The sequence below is a fragment of the Hippocampus zosterae genome, chromosome 4, assembly GCF_025434085.1.
Source record: "Hippocampus zosterae strain Florida chromosome 4, ASM2543408v3, whole genome shotgun sequence".
In the NCBI taxonomy this organism is placed as follows: Eukaryota; Metazoa; Chordata; class Actinopteri; order Syngnathiformes; family Syngnathidae; genus Hippocampus; species Hippocampus zosterae.
In genome coordinates, this window is record NC_067454.1 from 22,081,460 (window position 1) to 22,107,899 (window position 26,440).

General features: G+C 42.7%; 3 protein-coding genes across 8 annotated transcripts in view; 2 read left to right on the top strand and 1 right to left on the bottom strand.

Moving 5' to 3' along the window:
* Positions 1-23,963, bottom strand: part of myo9aa (myosin IXAa) — a 107,236-nt gene extending 83,273 nt beyond the window's left edge. The window contains exons 1-2 of one of the 6 annotated variants that reach the window (XM_052062967.1): positions 23,557-23,963; positions 2,173-3,130 (exon numbers count right to left, since the gene is read on the bottom strand). In XM_052062967.1, coding sequence (XP_051918927.1) covers positions 2,173-3,048 — 876 coding nt within the window. In that variant the 5' untranslated portion in view covers positions 3,049-3,130; positions 23,557-23,963. The remainder of the gene's footprint in view (positions 1-2,172; positions 3,131-23,556) is intronic. The other 5 variants (XM_052062970.1, XM_052062965.1, XM_052062966.1 and 2 more) reach the window with 5 other exon arrangements.
* LOC127599381 (uncharacterized) overlaps positions 1-26,440 on the top strand; it is a 207,536-nt gene that overhangs the window by 140,266 nt on the left and 40,830 nt on the right. The window lies entirely within an intron of this gene.
* senp8 (SUMO peptidase family member, NEDD8 specific) lies at positions 24,646-26,051 on the top strand. Its single transcript, XM_052063364.1, has one exon. It carries the CDS (start codon positions 24,748-24,750, stop codon positions 25,372-25,374), a length of 627 nt encoding a protein of 208 aa, XP_051919324.1. The 5' UTR covers positions 24,646-24,747; the 3' UTR covers positions 25,375-26,051.

Here is a 26,440-nt window from a genome sequence, read left to right on the forward strand (position 1 = left end):
TCAAAATGCCCCAGGCAATTCAAAGAACCGAAAAAAAAAAAAACAACGGAGACCAAGTGGGTGGATGTGGATGGGAAGGTAAAACTAGTTCGGTGACTAACAACACAGTCAATGTCAATCTGCAAATTGTGACAAAACCAAAACACTCAAACTATTTCCGCTCGATACTAAGAACATTTTTCCATCCGCGGCTGTCAGATCGAAAAGGACCCCAAGCAATTGTCTGTTTTTCAGAACACCCTCATGTTGTTTGGAGCTGTCAAGTGTCAATAGCTGGTGGTCAGGTGACGTGACTCTGAGCAATCTGACACCCGATAACATTCCTTAACACTTTTGACGATATGCAACAACAATTGGCTTTGTGCGTACAGTTCATGACAGTGTTGCACAAGCTTCAAGAATTCAGCTGATGTCAAATACTATGGTGTGCGGTGAAGGGACAAGTAGAAAAAAGGAATATGAGTGGAATGTTCCTTCAAGATATAAAAACAACCAGTTTCCTTTACGGCCTTTGGCTGGGCCTCTCCCACATTCACCCTGAAACAGTCTTCATCTGTGCTGTAATCACAAAAGCAAGAATCTACTAGTATAACCACTGACATCCACTGGTTGGCCACAGACAGAGCTCCTGTGTGCACTACATAATCCCCACACAGCTAAACCCGCAATAAACCTCTGTAAGGGGTTCGAGCAATTCAACACCAAGCGAGCCAAGAGGCAGGTGGGGATAAGCAGAGTTGTATAACTCTGCTTAAAAATCCACTTGAACATTCGCAGCAAAGCTCCATGAAGACACAATAAAATGGCTTGAAAAAGACAAAATGAAGAAAAAGATCAGCAAGCTTTTGGAAATGCTTACAGCATGAGATGTCACTGATCAATGTCTATTGAGCAAAGTTAAGCCAAGGCTGAAAGAACACTTGCAATTGTTTTCAAGTTCAAAGTCAGGTGTATTGATTCGGATGCTATGTTGCAAGTACAGTAACTCATAGAGCAGTGGTTCTTAACCCTGGGTTCGATCAAACTCCACGGGTTCGGTCAATCAGTCTCGGGGGTTCGACGGAGTCTCTGCCATGGAGGTTAAGACACAAACATTTTAGTTATGACACGCCCGCTTGGCCATCACTGGCTGGAGATGATCACGTTACACTGCTTGTCCAATCAGTGCTGCGGGAAATTTAGTTCGCTCAGTAGTCAACGTGTGACTGTCATGATAGTACGAGCTGTGATAAAAATGAATAAATAAATAAATTAAATAATACATGACATGTCGAGCAAAAAAAGGAAGCGGTCAGACGAATCCGTACAACATGGATTCAACATGCATCACGGAACGTGAGAATTTGTCACGCCAAGTTGAGCGACTCTAGTCTCACGTAGCAAAACTGAAGATACGCTTCTTGAATGATACAGTGCACTCCGCTTAATAGAACACCATTGGGCCGAAGCGCTTCTGTTCTACTAAGCGGAGTTTCTATTAACCGGAGACACTTTATTAGGTACACCTTCAGACACGTCGACGACCAAGTTATGCACGCAGAAAAACCCCTGCTGACGAGTTACAAGAGATATTTCAACTGTGGACGTCCATATCTTTAATCAAACAACAAAACAACAACTTTAATCAACTTCAGTCAAACATCTCAAATCACGAGAAAAATTTCGTTACTTTTGTCTGGAAACAGGAGTCCGTAATTTTGCGGTTGACTTCCCTCTCAATGCGCTGGATAAGAGGGAAGTCCTGGAAACCGCGGGCGTACCTTCTGAGAATCCGGCAATGCATCGTATCGTCTGAGTATGTCCTTCTTATAGCCCTCGTCTCTTGAATGAAGTTGAAGCCATTGTGACGTGCGTGTGTCTATGTGTGGAGTGACGCGTGCTACCTGTTACTGTATACAGCTAGAACTACCGCGTTTTCTCGCGATAGTGGTACAGTATCGCGATAGCTACACTTCGAAAACCACTAGTTTACAATGTTCATTGCTTACGGCCTGTTCTATTAAGCGGAGTACACTGTATTTTTATTTTTTGCTCAGGGTACGGTCAATGTTCATCTGAACTGGTTGGTTTTGGTACGTCTAACAAGGTTAAGAACCACTGTCAAAGAGCAAGACTCTGAAATGCTTATTTTTTTAACCCCCCCCCCCCCCCCTCCCACACACACACACTTACCTCCAATACTGGACCTGCCCCCAAGATGATCTGCTCCACTCCACTGGCAAAACCTTTCTGGCTGAGAGCGGTCAGATGATGAATAAGAAAGTTTGTACTTTGTGTCTTGCCAGAGCCACTTTCTCCAGATATAACAATGCACTGATTCGTCTGTCTCTGCAGCATCGCATGGTAAGCAACATCAGCCACTGCATAGATGTGAGGCTCTAAATCTCCCAGTGAGTGATTATCATACATCTTCACATATTTGGGATTGTAGATGGGCAGGAACTTGAATGGGTTAATGACAATGAGGATACTCCCAACGTAGGTGTAAATCTTTTCCTGTTGGAAACGTGAGCGCAGGTTGTCCAGCAGCGAGCGCTCAGTGAGCTCCGGTAGACAACATAAATCGGCACGGTCACCTTGGGTTTCGGGCTGCGGCAATAGTCCGCGTTCCACCATGCGCCTGCGTTCCTCGGTGACCTGCAGCCACATCTGGAGGCTGCCGCCATAGTGAATTGAACCGTCCAGGTTCTTCAGCCGTAGGAGAAAGCGGTAATCTTCGCCTCCGGACAGAGAGCGATGCTCGAGCGCCACACGGGGCCAGAGCATCATTCTCTGCACGGGGCAGTCGCTGGGGTTGAGAATCCATTCTTCTCCACCAAACTCTTTCACCTCTGCCAGAACATAACACTTGGTACGGTCCAGCTGGAGTCGGTCAATGACACGTTCGATCGTCTCAGCAGCTGAGGTTGTCTTTCGAGCACTGATCGGGCAGTAGATGGTGCCTTCGGCCAGCGTGCCTGGATAGACGCGCACGGTGAACTCTGAGTTCTCCAAGCGCTGCCGCCGTCCCAGAGTGCCCATGCCGCCAACTCCATCGCGAGCACTCATGGCGGAGGAGGAGTTCCCATTAGCGGCTGTCAGGCACGTCCTTCACTGGGCGGTAGGAGGCACCGACTTCAAGTCATTACCGCTGTAAGGAGAAGACAAGCAAGACAGAAGAACATGGGATCAATTCATTTCACAAGGCTACTTTCACAATCATAGGACACCGTCTTGTGGGTGCAAACACCAGCCAACAAATAGGAAAATAGAGCAGTGGCAAGAACTACTCATGTGACTCTGCAATCAGAAAGCAACGAAGGCGGAGCAATCTGAAATTTGAAGGATTATGACAAAAGCAGCATTGGACATGATGTTATGTAATGTGGCCAAACGATTTTGCCGTGGAGCGCAACATGCACACTCATAGAGGATAAAGGACAAGTCCCCTGGATCTACAGGATTATCATTAACACACATCCTTACTCCAAGAGCACACATAAGCTCCCCCAAACACTAAGACTAGCAGCTGCCGGCCTTTTTCGTCAGCATACAATCACGCCATTCACAAGTTTCTCTCAAATACATTAAGAGACACAAATACTGTGCTGTGAACCGCTTTATTTGCCAGTGCACAAACATTTACCATGTGAGTCACTGTTATCAAAGCAATCAGTGTCTTTTTTGAGTCATTTCAGTTGATATATTTTTTCCTTTTTGCTGTACGTGAGATGGTGACCAATCTACAGGGGTACCGGGCCTCTCAACCAAAGAGAACCGGGAAAGCCTAAATTTCACCGGTGACCCTAATGAGGACAAGCGGTGGAGAAAATTGATGGATACTCCCATTTACAACGTTGACCTTTGTCTTGAACTCTAAAACTGTCGTACTGGAGAAGGTCTTTAAAATGGCATAAACTAAAACGAGTGATTGCTAAATGTCAGCCAATTCCTAACATGACCCACAGACATCAAAATAACTCAGATCTCATATCAGGATGTGTAACACATTTTCCATGACCATGGCACAAACTCGGCCTTGGACGAAAAGAGGAAATGGATCAGGGTCATACGAAGTGGCAAATAAAAGATTGACCCTTGTTAGGTAATTTCCTGTCATCCTTCATCTGACCTCCTGCATGTCACGGTTTAACTTGAAAACGGTCTGAAGTACGACAGAAACCACCCGATCAGCATCCTCTCTGGACTCCCATACATAGAGCACGCAGTCCTTTCACAACTGCAAGGCTGAATCCATCCAAATATGACCTGAAGGGCATGTCAGTGTCAATGTGTTTGCCTACGTGAGCATGTGTGTGCACGCCTGAAACAGATGGTCAGCCTGCTGCTTAAAAGATGGGGGGGATTTGGGCATGTGACCATGCTGGCGGGCAGTGTGTTAACTGTCACAAAACAACAGTCATCTCATGGGCATTTTCAACAAGACAACTTGGTAAATGGGCTGTTCCACCCTTCGGGTACTCAAAGTGTTACACTGTTTCCACATTTACCGACTGATGACGCACCATCAGGAACAACTGGGGGGGGGGGGGGGGTGGGGGGGGCTAGTAGGTTAGTATCTTACTCAAGGACACCTTGACTAGGTCCCAATGGCCGGGGATTGCACCCCCAACCTCTCTACCACTGAGCCATAGCGCCCACGATAACAACACTTTGTGAAAAGAAGAGCAAGTTGCTGAAACATTGAACAGTTGGGAATGTGCCTTCAAACGTTTAGAGAAAGCCAAATGAAGTTCACCTTGAAAGGTTATCCCCCATTTAAGGTTCATCCTGAAATTCTCCAAAGCTGAATATAATAACAACCTTATTTGGCCAACAGAATAGATTCCATCAGGCAGACAGGATGTCTAAATTTATTGTCATTGTTTATTCTGTATTTTGTTTCTATGTGGTGCAATTTTTAAGATTTAGAATTTAATCTTGATGAGTTGCTGTGCAATGATGAATAAATTCTGATTCTGAACTTTACATCCTATAACACTGGTTACAGCAACTTTTTAATCAGAGATTCCTTTATGTGTCTCCAAACCCATTTCTGACACAGATTTAAAAATTGGCATACCCTGTTTTTCTGACCAAATCTGTTTGAGACATTTTAATTTGTTGTTTTAAAGTTTGACCAATAAAAGCTAGCACAGTCCCGATTTTAACATGGTTTGTTATTAATAGCTATAACATTTCAGAAAAAAAATGGGCCTGCTGCTGAACCTAAACCTTAATATTACCAATTATATTACTGAATAGTATTACTACTAGTATTCTTATTCGTGTTATTATTATTGGTATTTTTGTTATTATCGTTGTTCATATTATTGTTACTATTGTTGTTGTTTCTATGCTGTTGTTGTGATTGTCAGTAGTAGTAATATCCATCCATTATGATTATCATAATTAAAACCTGATGTGCTGAGAGAAACATGGCAGATTCGGACTCAGCGCGATAAATCACTGAAAAAAAATCTGATTTCAAAACAGGAGTAGAATTTTTTTGACCACTGTAATAATTTGTTTTCTTTTTGTGGATGGAGCTTTGAGAATAAAATCATACAAACCGAAAACAAAGGCACCACAAGACTCACAATGGTGTCATTGCTACAAAATCTCAACTTTTATAGCTCGACCGCGGCCAACTCGTTTTCAGATTCCCTTCTCCAAAGTCTGAAGCAATGTCAAGAATGGAAGTCAATTACACACATTACACACACGTTTCTTCTGAAAACAAGAAACACAAATCATCGCACAGCACTACAGGCTTAATACCGCACACTGTACTTGGAGCAGGAAACATTATCAGCAGAGTGACAGAAAGGAGCAATAACGCAACAGAGATTGCTGAGTGAAATAAGCCGCAGGTATGTAAACTGGAGGAAGTGATGATGCAGGGACGCTGAAGTGGCCTCTTGTTGTGTCTCTCTCTCACCCCTTCCAAGACTCGCACAGATCCGGTTACACTGATTGAGCAGTAAGTCACTTGGAGTCAAACTCAAGTTATCTGATCTGAAGTCTGTTTCAAAGAAACATTTCCCAAGACAAAGAGCAACACGCTTCCCTCTGGCATGACTAACCTTCACTCTATGAAAGACGTCAAAGATCTGATCTGAAGTTGGTTGGTAGATGTGGTGCTGTTGGAGAAATTGGCAATAGAAGCTCTCTGATAGGGCTATGTATTTTTATTTCATGAAGGAGAGATCAGTGTGACAAAATGTTCAACTTTATCAGTCATCCAAATGTTGGTTCTCATGGAGGAGCTGGGTGCCCTTCAGCCAGCTTTTATGAAAACAGATACACATCTGATCAAGTTTAGTAGGTTTTCCGTCGACACGCTTTTAGATTTCTTTCCATGTAAAGCAGGTAAAAGCTCCTCTCAAACATTTTTGTTCCCTAGTTTGTAGCTCAGGTTCTTCTGAAATATACTGGTAAGAGTGCCTTTAACTTTTTTTAATGGTCTCTACTGGCATGCGTGTAATCTTAATGATGGCCACACATGACAGCACAGACCACAAGCAAAGAGGGCAAAGATAGCCAAAATGTTCTGCAGCACGCACACCGCACGCTACCCCGTCATTGTAATCGTTAGACTCCCTTCCAAAACACACCCAAACTCCTCCGCACTGCGCAAGCAGAGGAAATTGTACTTCAGACATAAAACGCATACGGTCCAGCATGTCATAAAAACAACTCACAAGCTGTGGCCTTAAAGAGAATAAAATATGCTTTGATTTAACATATGGTAGATGGACTGTGAGGACCGAAATACAACTCACACATGTGCAGCACACTGTACATGGTGCAATGGAGCACAGGGCAGTATGTTAACAACAAGAGTTACCGCAAAGTATCCTCAGACACTACAATTAGGACTTTAAAGCGCAGTAGAATGCAAAAATTATCTATTTTGCTAAAGATAATTTTTACTCGTTAGCTGTTGCTGCACCTTCACATCTACAGTTTTACAATGCATCCAAGGGAGGGGCGTGCAGAGGGTGGGGCCAATGGAGCGGTGGCCCCAGCCTCCGTCTGAGATGGGGGGTGAGGAGGGGGGGTGGATCCACAGCACCCCACACCCTCCAAAAATGTTTTCCGTCCATGACAGTTGGCAATCGTCGATGAAGGGATTGATGGGCACACATTTAGGAAACATTACATCCGTCCCCCACAACCCTCTCGCCTTCCCTGTTGACATTTTTCAAGGTCATGGTCATCGACGATCGTGTATTTACGGAAATGGTGAAGGCGCATCTGGCTGGGATTGTTGGGGAAATGCCCATCCGCCGACCAACCCCACGCCACTTCACCCCCGTGGACAAATTATTTTAGAGGGGCATTAAAATCGACCAGTCGCCGCAGGCATGCAGAGTGTGTTGCATGCCACTAACCACCAGTTGACATCCACAATAAAGTTGTCAAAAGACATGCAACATTTTGAAGCCGACTTTAGAATGTGGAAAAAAATTTAAATCCAGTCTTTTACAGCTGATACCAAACAGCTGTAAATCTTGTGATCGGCCCTGATTTCCGTCGATCGGATCGGGACAACCCTGTTAGATGCTAGGAGGAGGAGCCAAGAGTTACAAAAGAAAACAGAACCCTAAACAATGTGATCAATTTGAAAATTGTAATGAGGTTTGCTCATAGGATGATAAAAAGTTATACAATTATCTGACTTAGCCATCAAAACAATATTTCTTAATTTTTCTGGCTTAGAACCATCTGTAATAAATACTACTACTAGTACTTCAATTCTGTCTCTTTGGTGTTGTCGCAAACAAAATGGATGTATTTGCTGTGTGTGTGTCAGGTGACTTAAATCTCTATATCTGGATATGTTAAGCTATTCGGCACACTTTGAGATCAGTAAATTTGCTTGAAGACACCATCCCATGACTTGCCCACTTGGAGCACCAAAACTTTGCAAGGTCAACTGATTATTGAGATGAGGGTGTGCATCACACACACACACACACACACACACAGATTTGTCTGCACTGAATGCACTGAATGTGTCACTGTGTAACATGACTCTACATTCTCACAGAAACAGTTCCCCTTCAGCCTGAAGGCAACGCTGCTGTTCTCAGAGGCCTTGATCTTGTCAACAAGAGTCACAACTCCAATTTGTTCTTTAAACTATTAGGATGGTATCATATGGAGCTGTATAAAAAAAAAAAAAGATACAAAAGATTTGAGGTGGTTGACTGTACAAAAGGAATCAAAGTTGCTGTTTTTTGTAACAATTTAATCTGAACTTGTACAGTAAGTCATATCTTTTGCATTTTTTAAATCAGTCCACATCAGTTGTTTTTCAACGGTTGAGTCTTTCCCACACAACATGTGAAATTGAGCGCAACAGGTTCAGTGGAAAAAAAAAGAAAATCACCAGTTGTGTATTGTGAGCTCAGCGCTCCTGATTATTGCCATACTGCACTTCATGAGGTCATGTTTGTGCTTGCATTGCTAGGCCACAACACAACCAGACTAAATCTGCGGAAGCCAGCATACCATTCGGACTGTTAGAATTCATCAATGTGTAAAATGAAAATTGCATTGTGGAGATGCATTAAAGCTACCCTGAATGCTCTTGAATCTAGTTTAGCGAGATTTTCCACTTCGATGAGGCAATACAGAAGAATGAGTCTGTGTGAACTCCAGGGAGTGGAGGTCAGAGGCGTCTTTTTCTCTGCCATTATAGGAAAGGAGCTTGTTGCCTTCTTATATGTTTACCTTTGTATGTGGTGTCATACAACCGCAGTTTTGAAGAAACAAAACAAACCGCTGAAATGTCACAAATTTAAAGCAACTGGCTAACGTGCCGGGAGCAGCGCAAGCAGAACCGGAGGACTGATCCAATAGAGTGGTTCAACAGATGAGTAATCAGCTACCATTATTGTTGATAAAAAATATGAACCTCTACACTGGGGCAGAATGATTGGGATCGAAATTGTCATCTCAGACAATGTGATTTTGTGATTGTAGAAGAGGCTTTTCTTTTTTTAAGATAAGATAAGATATCCTTTATTTGTCCCACAATGGGGAAATTTACAGCCTCCAGCAGCAAGAATGTATGTAGAAAGAAGAGAGAAAAAAAAACAACAACAAACATCTTTCAATTAAATACAATATGAACACAAATGGATAAATCGCAGTACTATTTACAATTTACCTTCACATCATTTAATTATTATTATTATTATGATTGTTATTTTTTATTCATCAGCCTGACAGCAGTCGGTAGGAACGAGCGTCGGTATCTCTCCTTCTTGCAGCGCGGGTGTAACAGTCTCTGGCTGAAGGAGCTACCAAGTGCTGTCAGGGCGGGCTGGAGGGGGTGGGAGGGACTGGCCATCATAGCTTTTAGCTTAGTTAGCATCCTTCTGTTGCCCACCTCCTCCAGAGTGTCAAGGGAGCAACCCAGGACAGAACTGGCCTTCCTGACCAGTCCAGTCCAGTAAAGCGCTCATATCCCCCAAAGCTCACCAACCAGAAGCGGCATGCTATTTGCGGCCACATCACAGTGTTACCCACCTCCCTGAGTCCTTGCTTTGGCTGCTCACAAAAGCTTGGCACCAAGCTAACTCGCTCTGCACCATGTCTATGCATGGTGCAGATTCACTTTTAGAAGTAACTAATCCTTGCCTCCATGGTGGCAAATAAGCCACAATTCCAACGAGTGTCACTATCGCCAGAGCAAATGCAAAGGTCAGCTGGTGAAGCAAAAACGGGAGCCAAAACACGCTTGGTCCTCGGCTCATTCATTAATGAATAAAACATTTAGTTTTTTCCTCTGCGGTGATCTGGATTTCCTCTTTCTGCTGGAGACTTGGACAGGTGCCGCTGAGAATAGCGCTTCACTTGAAATATTGCAACCTGATTGCGCCTTCTTGAACTCCCCAAGAACTTTAGGCCATGGAGGGGGAACGGTGACTATTTTGAAAAACAATTTTCAAGGTAAACTGTGTGTAATGGCCACATCAGTCTCCAGCTTTGAAGCCACATTCTTTGAAGTAGGCCCAGCTGTCCCTGGGCTCCACACTGTCATTTACTGTCCTCCCAAATACAATAAGGACTTTCTGAATGATTTTTCAAATCCTGTTCCTGTAATCATGCTCAAGAAAGAGCATATCCTCCTTAGGGGCATTTTATTATTCATGTGTGTTGTCCTGAAAAAACATTATCAAAGAACCTTTTAAGGCTTATAGACTCATCAATTCAGTGCTTCACGTGACTCGTCCCGACACATACGCATGAACAAGGACATACTTTAGAGCCAATTCTTGCTTATGATCTACCGGCGTCAGACTTGAAAGTCTAGTACAATGCGATTTCCAATCATATGACTGTTCTCTTTGACCTTTTCTTGTCCTGTGCTGCCGTTAAATCTGCCGCTCTGGAGTACAGCTGCTGAAAGCCTGACCATCTAACTGCAAGTCGCTTCTCTGATGAGCTTTGTGCACCTTCTTCTAACATGGAGCAACTCACCTGTTGCTTCCACTCATCCTACAGTATATATATATATTGGATTTGGCGGCGTCATTAAAAACTGTGCGATCAAAAGCTAGACACAAACCCTGGTTTAATAACAGATGTAACGCAGCTAAATAGGAGTGTCGCAAAGCCAAACGTAGGTGGGGGAAGAAAAAGACAAGCTGCAGGTCACTTATCAAATCAGCAAAGACTGCTGGCGCTGCTACAAGAGCACAGTTAGAGGCCAAAAGAGAACATTTGTCAAACCAGGCTAACCATCACAATTCGCGCACACTATTTACATAAAGCGATTCGAGTCTGTGCTTAAACCTCCTCAGCCAATTTCTACAAACTCTTGCCCATTTAGGTGCAATCTATTCCTCAAGGTTTCTCCAGCTAGGATTCTCGTTTCAAACATCATATTTGCATTCTGTGCCTATGACTGTCTGGCAGTGTTTAATTCTTTTGAAGCGGTTTCATTGATGTTTAAAGAGGATGTGGTTTTGCCAGATTAAGCCATTCGGGCTCCCCTGACGACTTTATTCCCAAATTTGAGACGCATTTCCCAGCTGCCTTTTATTTCAAAATTTCAGTAAAAAGTACTGCACGCGCAGTTGAAATCTTCCTGAGATGAACATGCGTAGCATGAGGGTTTTCCGGTCAGATTCAAGAAAATACATGGCAAAGACAGCCACCTTAAGTATTTTTAATGACGGCCGCCTGGAAAATGACACTGGAAACTGCACGCGTCTTGTTTTGTTGTACTGTATGCTGTTTACATTTGCTGACCCAGGTCAGCATTAGGGGTAGCGATCTTTCGTGCTTCAGATTCTATTTTGTTGACAGAACCTTTCGTGGTTACCTTGTTTGGTCAGTCCTGCACTGCCCCACTGTCGTATGTTTTACAGGATTACTGTAATACACCAATCATCTCCAGTTGGTCCAAAATGCTGCTGCTCGCCTCCTAACTTGTGGTTTTGAGAGGGAGCACATAACTCCAACCCTCGCACTTTCTGTCCCAAGTCTAAAAGACCAGGGCTCGCTCAGGTCCCCGAGAGCGCGGCACTTTGAGTAACCCCGTAGCACATTCCAACAACGCTGTGCGTTTCCAAACAGTCACACGCTCAGTTTGCATTTACAATGCTTAACTGGATTAATTGTCCTAATTGGTGGCATCTTATGTTCAAAAAAAGACATTGCGTAGGTTTAACGTTCCCACAGGTGCTATGTCACGGTCCCCTTCGGCATTCACTTAAGCGACGTGGAATTGGCTTTGCACGTTTTGCCTACAGCGCAAAAAGGCTGCGCATATACCGGACTGATATTCGTGAGAGCATCGACATATCGATACCAGGGAAACATAATCTGATCATTCCAAGTTCAACGAAGATCCAAAGTGCATGCTAGCGAAAACGTGTTCGAAAGAGCACTTGAAACTGCAGTGCTGTAAACTACACCACTCCTTTGTTGTCGTCATAGAAATTCACTTCCTGTGTACACTCCCAGGAAAATGACAGAAATACAGAGTGAGACAGGAAGCACAACTGAGAGGGCTCCAACATAACATGTTATTTATGTACACATATTGACCGAAATAGAAAACCTATGACTTTTTTGCAGACCTACAGTATCTTTTTAAGATTAAAGGCTTACATACAGGCAATTTGAAGACAAACAAGTCAAACAACCAACTTTATATTAGTCACTGAAAACACGTTGCGGGCAAAGAAAACAAGGCTCGTTTCACAGCATCGGCAGAGAGTATTAGATGTAAACATGTATCGCTATGAAACATACACAACAAAGTTTTGTTATGTTCTTTTACCACGTCGAGATTCGTGCCTTCACAATGACATTTATGGACTTTTAACGGTAATGTTTGGCAGGCAAACTGTTTTCCTGACACAGCTGCCGAAGAACATGTGGCATCTCTCTGGCAGGCTACTGCTGTTCTCTCTTCAAAGGCTTTGGTCCTGGAATAAAACGTGCATTTTGAGTAACCCAAACACAGGCGGACACTTCTAACTGAGGGCATCCAGCATGCGATGAGGACATGGGACCAACTTAGAAACTGTCTGCAAGACCGGCATGGCTGCATTCTTAAGAAGAGAGTGACTGTGAGGATGATCCAGACTCGGTGACAGGTATGAGATATGAGAAACCTCTGAAGAGACCAAGGAGTAGCATTTTCTATTTTAATTTCAAACTTCATATTGAAGCAGGCAGTGTAAGATAGTAGAGACATTACAAGTACAGTCGTGGTGTTACGACTGGAACGACATACAGTACATTACTAAGTCGTGTGATCATAAAGTCGCTGTTTTCAACCTGAAATAGCTGCATTTGTGATCACAGAATGTGCTAATGGGCTTTGGACTTTCACTTGTTTAGCGCTTTTCCACCTACAAGACATTCACCTATTGATCATCAGGAGAAATTGGGGATTTAGATTCTTTCTCAAGGACACCTGGACATGGGATCGAACCCTCAAACCCTGGGTTGCGAGACGACCACTCTTCTGCAAAGTCTTGCCTCTCTCGCGCTAGTGTCCTTCCACAGAAGCCCCGGGCTGACACATGCAGGATGCATGAAATCACCTGTACCACTAGCGCTTGTGTGTGTGGCGGGAAGAAAGGTGTGGAGGCTTTCCCAACAGCTAATTATCTAGATTATGTAGTCATTAGTTATGTCGTTTAGTAAAAATCAAAAAGCAACTTTCAGAAGAAAAAAAATTAATAAAATAAAAAGTCCTGCCAAAAAAATTCTATATAAACGGCCAAAAACAATTTTCCTCAAGTACAAGACATGGATTTTGCAGTCATAGTAAAAACAAAGCATTATATATTTAAAATAAAGTGTTCATTTATATAATAGTAAAATTGCATAATTTAAATTTTTCTTTTAACAAGGGTTCTCTTAACATTTAGCTACTTTTTTCCAGAAGGTCAGACTTCAGATTGCTACATTTCTCTGATGGGTGGCCTCAGTCAATGTGGTGAAGCTTATGTATCAGTATCTTGGCTCACTACATATTCCAGGTGGCTTGCCCTTCACTGGAAGTAGCCTCGCTGCTTTCACAAGGTTAAAATAACGTAGCAAAAATGTCCAAAGACCTCTTCACAGAAGTGGAGTTTTCAGTGCAGTGGGCGCAACATTTTCGAAGCATTGATGTAATGTCTCAAACAAGACTTGCTCTTGGACTACCCTCACATGTTCTTTTATTGTTTTGGAGTGTGGATAATGTTTTCCATTCAGACTCCATTTTAGTTCTGGAAATATCAATATGACGCTGCAGCAATTGGCCAGTGAAGCTGGAAAAGTACTCCACCCCACAATAAAAATGAGCTGGCAGAAACAAGTCACTTCATCAACAAAGGTTTCAGCGTTAAAGGCTCAGAAAACCATGTTGAATGATGGTGTTTTCATTCTGCAAAAGCTACAAGAATAATAGATAGTGATAGGCATATAGCCAGATGGTAAAATACTGTTTTACATTATTTTAGTACAAGGAAAGCAAATCTCAAAATAGTACTGCAGACTTCAGCGATTTAGCAACATTATCAGCACCCATATGTTGCAGCTCAAAAAAGAATCACTCGCAAATGCCAAATGAAGCAACGGCATGAGACATGCATGTTAAGAGCACAACTGACATTTGATGACAATGGTATGGACATCCACTGCGGTGTTAAAAACAACGCGATGGAAACAAACAGCAGCACTTTCCCTGAAGTACTTTGATGAGAGACCAACCAGATCACTGTCAGAATGGTCATTTTATGATGAGATAGATACAGGGGTGTAGAAAAAGTGTTTGCCCCCAACTCCCTTCCTGTTTTTTTTCTTTTTTTGCATGTTTCCCCACACTTAAATGTTCCCTGTCTTCAAACTAATTTAGATAATAGTCGAAGACAACAGAAATAAGCAAAATGTTTTTTATTCATTCATTCATCTTACGAGCCGCTTGATCCTCACTAGGGTCGCGGGGGGTGCTGGAGCCCATCCCAGCTGTCTCCGGGCAGTAGGCGGGGGACACCCTGAATCGGTTGCCAGCCAATCGCAGGGCACACAAAGACGAACAACCATCCACGCTCACACTCACACCTAGGGACAATTTAGAGTGTTCAATCAGCCTGCCACGCATGTTTTTGGAATGTGGGAGTTTTTTAATGAAGGTTTTTATGACGAAAGGAGGGGGGGGGGGGAACTAACATAGTTGGCCCTTGTGTGAAAAACCCGTTGCCACTTAAACATGTGGTGTCCCCTGTTGGCAACAACCAAAATCAAGCATATTCTGTAACTGGCAATGAGTCTTTCACAACTTTGTGGAGACATTTTGGCTCACTCCTCATTGCAGAATTGCCTAAATTCAGCAACACTGGAGGGTTTGAGCATGAACAGTGTTTCAAATGTAATGCCACAACATTTCAATCAGATTAAAGTAAGGATTTTGACGACACCATTACAAAAGCTTCATTTTGTTTGTTTCAGAATTTGACTTTCTGATGTGCTTTTGATCATCGTCGTGATGCAGAACCCAAATGCGCTTCAGCGCGAGCCCACAAAGTGATGGCTACACATTCTCCCACACAATTTTCTGGTTAAGAGCAGAATTCGTCGTTCCATCAATCACAACAAGCGAGTCAGGCTAGGAATTAGCAGGGCAGCCCCAGACCATCACACTCCCACTACCATGTTTGACTGTTGGCATCACGTTCTTTTTCTGAAAAACCGTTACACTTATGCCAGATGTTAATGAGCAAGGTTTTAAGCTCAGAGGCGATTGTGCATTTTCCGTTGCTGGTCCCTCTCTCTGCAATGACCTCCCACTGAACATTCGGCAAGCCTCCTCGCTGCCCATCTTTAAAACCCGGTTCAAAACTCACTATTCTTTGGCATTTGACTCAGCATGACCCAGACTTGATCTTAGTTTTACTGTTTAGTGCTTTCTAACGTCCTTGTTATTGCTGTAAATATGATCGTTGCTCCATCACTTTGTAAATACAGTTGAGTTGAGTCCCTATCTAGAAATTTGTTCACAACTCTTTCCAGTAATAGCAGAATCAAGGAGAAATGACAAACCTTTTTTCTCCACGATCGCCTCATTGTTCTTGGAATAACAATTTGATCAGAGCCCGGAAGGATACATTTCATTTTCATTTGGAATCAGTCAATTGTCAATATTTGTCAGTGCTCGACTCAATAAGGCATGAGCAAACGAAAACGGATGGGATGAAACGGAGACCTACATTAACCGGAGCGCTCAGCGCGATTGACGCATGCACTGAACCATTGCCCGGATGAACCAACCAATCGTAGCGCAATCATATCTTTGCGCATGCTAGGCGGAAAGGACGGCTATTTGACCACGAACAGAAGGTGAAATATTTCAGTAAATTAATTACCCTGAGCCAAAATGTCACAATATAGGTTTGCCTTTGTTAGTTGGGCAAAAAGTGGATAACTGACTAACTTTGACCCAGCCGCCATGACTGACACGACACATTTTGTTGACAGTCGATCAACAGCAAGAAGCCTGTTAATGGATGACCCGTCAAAGATGCTGTCATTCTTCAGTTTGCAGGTGAGTCTGTCTTAAACACATACTCATAGTTAATGTATCACTTCTCCTTTCAGTTTGTGCGACTGTATTGTATGAAATATGTTGCACTGCTGCAGAATGTTACGTTGAGTTCAAAACCATTTTGAAGTTTAGACTTTGAAGAGATAACACTTGAAAGAGTTTGCACTGTTCAACTGTTGTACTGTGAATTAAGTAGTTGTCAACCTCAAACTCTGTTCTCAAAAAAATAAATAAGTGGTTTTGATGATATACCGATTAGTCTTTGTTAATTATCAAATATTTGCTCCTATTATGCAATACACATTTCAAGATAATTTCATATATTTTTACATACATTTCATACATTTACCATATATTCTACCAAGTATTAATCGTATATCGTTACCTATACCTCGTGTAGGTTTGCATATAATTTCACATGCATGTAAAATACATTTACCATATATTGAAAATATATGCGACACAATGTCTTTACATATCTTATCAATACGTTTTCCGATATAAATTACAACACATGGTTATGGATATTTACAATGGATAATGAATACAATGGATTATGGATAATGATGTATATTTTGTCATATATCAACACATATTACATATTCATGATACATATATGGAAAGCAGCAATTTGGGGGGCATTTTCAATATATTACATGGATATATAATATCTTGTGTAATATTTGATCATTAATAAATAAATTCCTATATTTACAACATAATATTAGTCATATATATATTGGGAAAATAATATATCTTGCAATATATTTCCATTCATATATCGGTAAATATATTTGTCTTTGGTGGGATAGTTGAATCTATGGCAAACAGTCTGGACCCGACCTGCACCAGTTGTTTAGTGTAATGGCAGGTCGACAATGTTGTCTGATTGTGCAGCATAATTTGGAGCACATCTGTTTAGAGGATTAGAAAAAAAAACATGACCTGTAATTACAGGGAAGCGTTCCTGAAGCTCTCACTGTTTCTTCTGAGGAAGGGGCCCAAAGGCTGTCTATCTGCCTGCAGCAGACGGCGGTCTTTTTGAAATCTGAGCCCGATCCTGCAGTCGGAGCTACAGTCGACAGACAAACAGCAAGAACTGCCGTTTGATCAGGAAGCACAGCGGTGTCGTCGACTTCATGAACATGGCAAAGATATTTGGGAGACCATTTAGGAAAGATCATGTCAATATAATGTTACCTTGCTTGATTATAAAACCACATGTTGCTTGATCATTTGTTGAACTGTGACCAAAATAAAAGTTGACATTTTACAAATATCAAATGAGCATCGACATCAATGAGCGTTCCCAAGTTTGACCAGAGCTTGGGAGCTTGCATAGACCAATATAATTCACCTAAAATCTTTTTTACTTACACCCTTTCCTAGGGAGCCATAAACCGGAAGCATGCGTGGTCTTGTTTTGAGAGGACAGGTTTTCGAATGCATGTGTAGCACCAGTCATAAAAAAGTCAAACTCCCTGACCACAAGAAAACAGTTTGCCCACAAGAAAGGACAAATCTGAAGAACAAGTTGTATCTGTGGAAATGATCAAAGAGCCTCAGCTTTCCTTCATGAGCATAACGAGGACAAAAATCATTTGCATAGAATCTGTTTTTCACTGTTTAATATGTTGTGAAAGATTTAATCCACATCACGCTGACTGCTATCCCTTGTAGAAGAAAGCATTGGAAAGAGCATACGGACAATTTCAATTTTCAACGGACAGTTGAAATTGAAAACAAATACATGTGTAATATGTGTAATACTTGATCCTGAGAGATGCAGGCTCAACAGATTTTTCAAGAATCCTACTAGTTAGTGCAGAGCAATAACACGTTTTCAAATTACAAAACTAAAACAGCCTCATTGCGCCAAACTCTAATTCCAGGAAAGCTTGTTACAGGATAAACTCAATTGTGCATTCAAACCTCACCGGAGCCCAATGTGACAAGAGGAACAAAAACTATTTGCCATGCTGTTAAGTGGAATCCTTCGGGTTGAGCATTAGACTTCCTGGAGCCAATTCTGCCTCTCATCATCGACTGGGTGTCTGACTTGAGTCATTCAACAAGGCCGCCGAGTCGCTGGAGTGAATGGCTGCCTGTAAAGGCACCGGCAGGTAATCAGCATGAGAGCAGGTGGCGGGCAGAGCACAGCAACGTGGCCTGGACATTGTGACAGGCTTGGGGTTGAATGCACCTTTCACAAAGTTAAGTCTTCATATATATACATCATCTGTTGCTCAATATCCTACTGTAAATCAGAGTTATTGGTCAGATTTAAGAATAATCTTTGTAAAGCCTAGATCATCCAGATATTTACAAAACTGACAAAGCAGATTAGGCAAGAGAAGCATCGCAGAAAGCAGAGCCAATCTTGGGCTGCGTTGGAAATCAACCTTATCGCAGCCTGTATGTTGTCAGCCACAACTATCTCTGCTTACCCCCCCCCCCCCCCCGCCTTACCCCCTTCTTACCTCCTTCTGACAGCGCCCAGACTACTGTAAACTGGCAGAGCTCCTCACTCAGATAAGAGACTGAACTCTAGCTGTCCTCTGGAGTATATTGAAGTGGAAACCACTGCAAGGTGTTACATACATTTTGAAACCCAGAAAGCCACAATTTTGCCTGAGAGTGATGTGGTTTCACTGCTGCGTGGCAGTGCTGCTCCTGTATATATAGAATGCATTGTGTGGCATTACACAAGCGCGCATGCCTGAGGATTAGTCATGGGCCCTGTCCTGTCTGTAGCATAAGACTGCAGAGGCCACTCGCTATTGTCACCACCGTGTCACAATACACTCCCAAATATTCAGCAAATGTACAACTCCAGTTTCGAGAGGCACTTATTGAGTCGACTCCTGTGACGAAACCTTACTAGCAAACATGGTAATGACGGCGCAAGGACACATCATACAGTAAATGTGCTTTTACGGAGCCAGCTACTTGTTTCCATGACCCCAGATATTGCATGGTTCAAACAAGGATTGCTGTGGTACTCAAACAACACAAAAGACAAAACTTTCATCGCTCTCCAAAACAAGGACCGGATTTAATATAAATGCATTTCGCTTCTGGCTAGATATAAATTGCTTGTTGTCTCTATTTTAAGGATGAACGGGAAAAAGATCCTTTCAACTCATTTCACAGAAGCAAATTGCAAAGAAGAAAACAAAGCACTTCTCTGCATCTCAGTTCAGCCACCGGCGAGTTAATGATGGGAAATGCAAAATGCTGGGAGGTTCAGCTGCTGAGGCCAAAGCCGAACTCATAATGACCCGCAGAAGAAAGGGGGGCTTTGTTCCGTGCAACACTAGCAGGTTTCTCTTATAATGACTTCATGGGCATGCCAATATCTTTCCCAAAACAATCCTATAATGTGACCACAACTCTTTTTGGGGCACCCCAATCATGTGAGCTCGTAATACAGGACTTCAAATAGAAGCTGTGATTCAAAATTCATGAAGGGGGTGTCAGTGGAACAGTAGGAGCAAAGGCAATAGGGCTTTAAAATAACATGGAATTCATTTAAAAAAAAAAGATTTTAGAAATTGACAATGACATTATCCTGGTTTACTTCATGTGAGAGGCGGGGTTTGCCCTAAACTGGTCGCCAGCCAGTCTCGGAGCACGTGTAGGCAAACCCTTCACACTCACACCTTCAGCAGAGCCAGAGAGCGCCCCGGGACGACCGACCGGTATGACGTAGCAGTCAGCCGGACACCCCAGTCGCCATCACCATCATATCAACTGGCAGCCGCAACACCATCGGAGGGTCCCTGCCTTGCACCGGTGTTCGGGTGAATGGCTCCTCCATCCTGCGGGTCATTCTCCAGCAACGAGGAAACCGCAAGCATGTGCCCAATGAATTGAATATATATTGATTCATTTATTAATATATTGATTAATCACCTTGCCCTAAAATGAACAATAAGAAGCGAGAGTTGCGGAATTTCACAGCAAAGCACAAATCCGGATGCACATGGTTGCTCAGGTGATTTTTAAAGAATAAATTGAATGGCACAGGTGCCTAAGCACAGACATGGAATGGATGCATTTTTACTATTTGGCTGCAGTCATGACCTACCTACTTCACAGTTCAAATGCATGTACCAACTTTCTCAATCCAACAAAATAATTGAGAACCAATTAACATTTGCTTGACCTAGTCTGTTCAATCGTAAAATGTTCTTTGCCGGCTATCCCCGGGTACTCTGGTTTTCTCCAACATCCCCAAAACATGCATGGTAGGTTGATTTAACACTCCGAATTGTCCCCAGGTGTGATTGGGTGTGTGAATGGTTGTTCGTCTATGTGTGCCCTGCGATTGACTGGTAGCCAGTGCTGGGTGTCCCCCGCCTACTCCCCAAAGTTGGCTGGGATAGGCTCTGGCACGTCTGCAACCCTCATGAGGATAAGCGCTTCAGATAATGAATGGATGTTTTAGACCAGGGGTGTCAAACTCATTTTTGTCGCGGGCCACATTGTAGTTACGGTTTCCCTTGGAGGGCCGTTATGAATTTGGGGAAACCATAGAAATGCTTAATCACCTTCACGTATTACATATACAGCACACAACAAATTGATTGATAACACGTCAAGAATAATGACCGCTATTGTGAATTACATAAGACAATTTAAAATATTGGTTTAGACCTTAGAAGCATCATGGAACTTGACATGCTTGATTTGCTTTTGTGGGCCACATAAAATGATGTGGCGGGCCAGATCTGGCCCCCGGGCCATGACTTTGAAATTGTGTCTTTGACACATCACTAAATGATTCGTATTAATAGGCTGCACAAATCTATCACAATGACCTGACACGTTGTGAAGGACACTTACACACGAACACAAAAGCAGTGTGATTACCTTTGTGGACAGTGTGAGTATAGTGGCAAATTGCTTTTGAATTGTGGTTCAACACAATCCCGAAAAAAAAATTAAAAAAACTCATGAAACTGACCTTGACCAAAATGTGTTATTGACAATTTTATTTTGTTTCATGAGTGGACAGAAGCTTAATATTTTCACCTTGGTAACATATCCAAAACAATGGACTGTATGGGTAATTACCTCAAGATGATAGTATCAAAGGGACCATAAATTCCACAAGAGCACTTCTATATTCCCCAAAAATGGGCTTGGGCTTTCACTTTTATAGCACATTTCCACCTTCAAGGCATTTGAAACGCTTTAACGCCATCTCCTCATTCAGCGACTGATGACGATGACTAATGTGCCCTGCTCAAGCCCAGTTGGGGTCGCAATCTTTGGGTTAGGACCGCACCTCTCTACCGCTATGCTGTCCCTGGAGATGGAATTAAAAAAAAAAACTTGTACCAGTCTTCACTAGTGCTCACATTCCTGACTATCTATAGGGGAGGGAGAAATATTCTTTCATGTTCATTGTACAGTCAAGTATTTTGAAGACATTAACACATTTTAAAAATCCATCATGAAACACCGGAATGATAATGGAATGGAACTTGGCAGTACAGCAATTGCCAGACAGCCTGGACACGGAACAGAACTGCTTCCCCAACTTAATGGGGAAGCAGTGTACTCACTGTACATTTACTTTGGGGTTACATCAACTGTCACGTAAGGCATGCTGGTAATAATGCAGTTAAAAATGTGCTCCGCATCCTGTAAAACCTCTTGCGAGCACAATGGATACCTGTTTAAATCGGATCACTGCACCATGTGATTGCAAATGCGCCAAAATAGAAAATATGGCATTTATACCGAGTTTGGGATGTCTGTGGCTCTGAGATTGGCAACGAGCTACACACATCAGTGACATCATATCACAAAGCACGCGCCTCATCTGTCTGCAATATGAAGGCACAAGCAATGGATTAACGACAGGGAAAGCTTTTATATTTATGAGGGATATGTTCACTGATTTGTGTGTGATAGCATCAAATTCATTGTTTTTCGCCAACACTTAATTGGACAAACACAATTAAAGACAAAGTATTAGGGAAAAAAATATAACGCGTCATGTAATTGAACAGGGCTAGTAAAGGAAAGTCACTGAGGGCTTCCTCGGAAGAATACACTTGATTCTCTGACAACACTACACATGTCAAACTCATTCAGTAATGGAGCTGTTGGAATGCATTGAGATGTTGCACACTGTTACCCAATACTGTATAACCGAATCTTATAGTCTCGCATATTACGTAACCACAATCACCAAAGGAAAAAGTTGAGCTTCTGAGGCAAGTTGAAGTGAAGCGCCGCTGCTACCAGCAACTCAACAGATCTAACCTGAGGTGATAAACTGAGGCCAGTTTTTACAAATAGCAGACGAGATCTTGCCGAGTGTCGGATGTCCCATTTGCTGGTGTCTCCGCCCAGGCTGCCTCTCATACCACAGCAGCTGTGTCTTCTCAGACCTCACATTCCCATAGGACAGGCCCACTTTACTCTCATCACCTGTGCACAGCCGAAGGCTTGAGAAGCTCCTGGGGCGAGCACTGCTACTGGAATCAAAGTTGTTGATCTGACACAGGCATACCTTTCCAGAAAGAAAATCGGAACATAACCATAAAAAGGTGGACCCATTAAATAAACAGGTCTGTCTCTCATGACCACACGAGGGCAGCGCGCAAACGGCTTGACATTTACGTTGCATGTTATGGACACCACCTTCGTGCTTTGTGCTAAGCACGTCTGCCTCCTCCATTAAGAGATTGGGGGTTCAACTCTTGACTTGGATCTCTTCTTGAGAGGAGTTGCCATGTTTTTCCTGCGCTTCCTCCCATATTCCAAAGAGGTTCGGTGATCTCCTGCTGGGTGAACCGATGGCTAAATTGTCCATAAGTGAGAGGGTGAATAACTTGTTTGTCTAACATGTGCCCTGCAAATGGCCGGTGACCAGTCCTGGCTGTATCCCAACGCTAGCCCAAAGACAGCTGGGACATGCATAAACTCATGGGTGACCCTAATTAGGGCTAGGGCTAGAGCTAGAGAAAACGGATGGAGGACAATCACTATTCTGTTCTTCTGCTATCCATCCATGTAAAAAAAACTCACAGCATCAGGACGATGCCACTTTCACACATCACATGGAGTTCTCTAAGAGGAGACTCATGCATCAGCAGCGTCAGTACAAATCCGCAAACTGTGCTTCTACGTTTTTCCTCAGTGGCCTATACCAAATAATACGTGAAAACACACAAGGGTCCAAAGACCAGCTTTAGCGAGCTGGTTTACGCACCTAACTTTACTGACGACACGCGTACAAGACAAGTGAGGTCAAGCTTGTTTGAAAACCAAAGTAAAGCGACAAGTCCACTGTACATCCACAAACGCGGTATGGTTGAGCTTCTCAAAGTCACCGAGCCCCCCCCCCCACACACACGCGCCACGCACACGCACGTATATGCACGCACATGCACAAGGCTCGGCAATACTGTAGGATGGAGTGCGCAGAGAAGAGAGTGAGCTGCCCAAACAAGAAAGGACTTGTGGACCTCTGTGACTTAAATAACTCTTACCTCCAAACGAGGTTGCCGAAAGTCAAATATAGTCGCTGGGGTTCGAATCTGGAGCTTTCCTCCTCCCTCCGTCACCACCACTGAACTCCTATTTAATTCCCTGCCTTTTCACGCCATTCCAGCGTCTTTTTATGTCCTCAGCCGCTCACTTCTGACTGACTCCCCGCAGGTCATCTCTTTGCCGCGGGGTGCGGCATTATTTATCCGTGCGTATCAATTGTTTGCTGGGATCGAGAGCCGCTTGTGACAGACTTTGCAGCGACGCTGAGAGAACTGCCAACTCTTCTGTGATCAGCTAATCAGCGCGGCTCCGTTCACAGGCGCGCTCACGCGGCCGAGCGACATAACAGGAAGCCGACGCAAGACGGCGACGTTCTTCAACATACTGCAATTTTTAAAAAATAATTATGAGGCGAAATATACATATATAGAATATCCATATAAAATGCATACAATCCGTAAATTTATTATTTGTAAACACCTAATTCTGAGCCGCTATAGTTTTTTTCTTCTTTAGCCTCGGCTCCTCCCACTGTCGCGAATTAGGAATGTTTACTCGAAGCGGTTTACGGCAGTTAGTGTAAGGAGGGATGCCGTTATAACTTCCAACGCTTCTTCAGTCGAATGTTATTTTAGGTACTGACAGGGAATTAACCACACTCGTTCGAGCTAAGTAAAGGATTTGATGAGCTCCGGGATGTATCTGCGTCTAGATAAATTTGTAGCTTTTTGTGACGTTGAGATATCTGATTAGCAAGACCATGCTAACATAGCCGCAGTGTGCTGTGATTCCGTAACGCGATACTTCTCTGTACCATTTTAGAAATGACAAAGTAACGTAATCTAAAGTAATCTTTACGTCACATCTACCAGTTAGGTTTACGTGTGAACGTCTTTAAATCGTGGCACGTGTTTTTACCCCACAAATTAATAAATACATTTGGTGCATCTGACTATATGCCCAATCCTCAACAAGACAAAAACAATACTTTTAAAATTTTATTTTTTTTTAAGTATCATACTTTAAAAAATACATTTTTTAAGTATGATGATGCGTGAAACTGCCTTTTCACATCTGATTTGTGAATCAGATGTGAATAACATCTGATTCACAAATATGAATGTGGTAGAACAAGATAACGCAGCGTTTAAAAATGTATTTGGCTGACACTTGGTATGTGTGTTTGAAGGATGGATCCTGTCGTGCTGAGCTTTCAGAATAGCCTGCTTCGACGCTCTGACGTGTCTCTCCTCGAAGGACCCCACTGGCTTAACGACCAAATCATCGGATTTGCCTTTGAGTACTTTGCCAGTGAGCGTTTTCGACTCTTGGGGGAGAGTGTCGTCTTTGTCAGCCCAGAGGTTACCCAGTTTGTCAAGTGTGCTTCCTGCCCAGAGGAGTTGGCTATGTTTCTTGACCCTCTGGATCTGGCTTCACGTCGTCGTGTCTTCCTGGCTGTGAATGACAACAACGACCAGAGCGCTGGAGGGTCACACTGGAGCCTTCTGGTGTATCATCATAAGTCCAACAACTTTGCTCACTATGACTCTCAAAATGGCAGCAACTCTCTGCACGCCCGTCTCATTGCTAGCAAGCTAGAACCCTTGTTGGGTGCAGGAAGAAAGCCTGTGTTTCAGGAGCAACCCACTCCTGTACAAGAGAACAGCTATGATTGTGGAATGTATGTCATCTGTATAGCTGAGGCCTTATGTGAGAAGCCACACCTGGCTTTGCAAACTCTCACCCCAGCCTTTATTAAGCAGAAGAGAGCAGAATGGTGCATAATAATCCAGAGTCTCGCTCACAGCGAACTCTGATGCGCTCTGACTTCTCCTTGGTACCAAACTCGCCTCATGCAGAACTACATTTAAATGATTGGATCAAATCATTGGTACGCCATCCTTAATGAAAGAAAAATTGTCACTGGTCACTAAAATAAAGGACAAAAATGAAATGAATGAAAATGATAAATTTGGTCAGTTTGTAGTTATTTCAGAGGCCATTGTCGGTTTTCTATCATTAATAAACGGCGCCAATAATTTTGTCCAAGTATGTATCGTCTGCTGGAGTCGTAGATGCACTCATTAAATAAAGCTAATCTTATTTATTTCAATGGTAGTCAGTCTGCAATGGAAGAAAGTGACAATATTTTGACTCTTTTATGATTCATTCAACTCACGCCGTCATGTTTATCTTTAATGTAAGCACTGCAAAACGTGATACGTAAACCCAAGAACACCAGCATGCCTATAAAAAGGCATGAAGTCTCTTGTACATTTTAAGTGAGGACAAAACAACGGCAGCCGAATCTGTCACTTTACTCCATTTTGTGAGTTTGGGGCAAAAGTGAAAATGTTAACACAGATTAAAGGTCATTGTCAGATTAACAAGAATTGATAGAATGTGACTTTGATTCCAAGCCTTGGTTGTCATGGGATGTCGGCAGCATTGGTGGGTTGAAACATTATTTTAATAAATCAGTTTTATCCTCAAACTGTTACCTTTGTCATATGCATAGGTTCAGAATCGTTTACATTCAATTTTTTACAAGAACAAATGGCATATTTTCTACAGCGCTTGTCCTCGCAGCATTAGGCTATTTTGGCACATTTAATAGGTCACCATCCATCTTCATTGCTGCTGATCCTCACTAAGGTCACCAAACAATCAAAGACAAACATAATCTCATTTTACACCTATAAACTATTTTGAGCCTTCCAAACCCCAATTGCAATGAAATTGGGATGTTGTTTAAAATGTAAATACGAACATAGGAAATTCCTTATAACCTATATTCAAATTGAATACATTACAAATACAAGATGTTTAATGCTCAAGCAGATACTATACCCCCACAGCCCAACCCCCAAAATCTTCTCCCAT

Excerpts from the sequence above, each read along its gene's own strand:
- senp8 (XM_052063364.1), top strand. The coding sequence starts at position 24,748 with ATGGATCCTGTCGTGCTGAGCTTTCAGAATAGCCTGCTTCGACGCTCT.